The sequence below is a fragment of the Cyprinodon variegatus genome, unplaced genomic scaffold, assembly GCF_000732505.1.
Source record: "Cyprinodon variegatus isolate N-32 unplaced genomic scaffold, C_variegatus-1.0 Scaffold1022, whole genome shotgun sequence".
Lineage (NCBI taxonomy): Eukaryota > Metazoa > Chordata > Actinopteri > Cyprinodontiformes > Cyprinodontidae > Cyprinodon > Cyprinodon variegatus.
Window position 1 is genome coordinate 212,831 of NW_015151475.1, and position 1,393 is coordinate 214,223.

General features: G+C 35.6%; 1 protein-coding gene across 1 annotated transcript in view; it reads right to left on the reverse strand.

Annotated features, from left to right (window-relative positions):
- parp2 (poly(ADP-ribose) polymerase 2) overlaps nt 1–1,393 on the reverse strand; it is a 22,048-nt gene that overhangs the window by 11,267 nt on the left and 9,388 nt on the right. Inside the window, 3 exon segments of the mRNA XM_015399530.1 lie at nt 40–165; nt 244–340; nt 670–720. Of these exon segments, the coding sequence (XP_015255016.1) occupies nt 40–165; nt 244–340; nt 670–720 (274 nt within the window).

Consider the following 1,393-nt stretch of genomic DNA (forward strand, 5'->3'; position numbering starts at 1 on the left):
CAGTCGTTGCTCGTCTTGTCGTAGAACCTGCAGCATTACAAAAATTCACTCAAAATATCATTTTGCAAAGCTTGGAGAAAATGCATTTTTTCTCTTTGAAAACATCTTTGGCCTTTTTTAGATCTGAGCCACAGGAAACCAGGCTGTTCTGACCCACTTTACCCACTGTGGAAAGAAACAGTCAATCAAAGGACAGGAGTTTTCTTGGTGCTGCCGAGCCGTCGGCTTGAACCATGAACTCACCTCTTCCCCACCTCATCCAGACGCTGTAAACTTTAGAGCCGTCGTCCTCCAGCAGCTGGATCAGGTAATATTTATTATTGTTAAACTGGAGATTAGTCTGCAAAGTTAAAGCAAAAAAAAATAACAATTTAAAGAAAATCAATTGTGTTTTAGAAGTAGTGTAAATGCTAGGTTTATTTAGTTTTTCTATATCATAAAATAAAATCAGAGGCTTTATTAATAATCCTTTTTTTATAGGACATTATTCAAGCTAAAGACAAATTAAAGTTAGTCTTTAATTAGTAGAAATCATCCAATCAGCCTCCTATGAGCTCTTTTATTATTTTATTTTCAGGTTCAATCTGCAGACTCAGATTTTAACAGATTCGTTTTGTTTTTTCATATTTTAATTACTTATTGCAGGAATAAAAAAAATGTTTATTTTACCTGGTTCAGCATCACATCATACACATCATCTCCTTCACAGTAAACGTGAGCCTGGAAGAAGGATGCAAACAGACGTTATAATAAGACCGAAAGATTGTGAACTGATGAGCATCGATAGGCAGCAGCTGCTGTAATATTTACCTAAAGAAACATTTAATATATATATTAAATTAAGCTAATACTAGGGTAAAAATTGACAACGCTGCTTTAGGGAAAAGAGGCGGCAGGCAGGGAGGGCTGAAACAATCCGATTAATTGATTATTGAAATAATAGTTTATATATATAAACTATAAATGAAATAATGGACAGATTAACTGATTTGCAAAACCATTGTTAGTTGCAGCCCTACAGGCACGTCTGGTGTCAGACAAAAAAACAAAACAAATCCGTATATAAAAAGTGGCTCCTGCCTGCTAGAGCAGGGGCCGGCAACCTGTGGCTCTTTAGTGCCCCCTTGTGGCTCACTGGAGCTTTTTAAATGCAAAAGGATCTACTTTCTTTCCTCCTCTATCTTGCTTTCCTTCTTTCTTTCCACTTCCACAGAGCCACACAGAACATGGAGGATTTTATTCAGTTGTGGGGTTTTAACATTTTATCTAATGTGTCAGATGAAGAACAACTACAGTTCAACAAGCTCCTCATTTAATGATTTTTAACTCACACGTTTTGTATATTAATCATTGGTTATATGTTTTGAATTGTGTAAAAAAAAGTGTCATATTT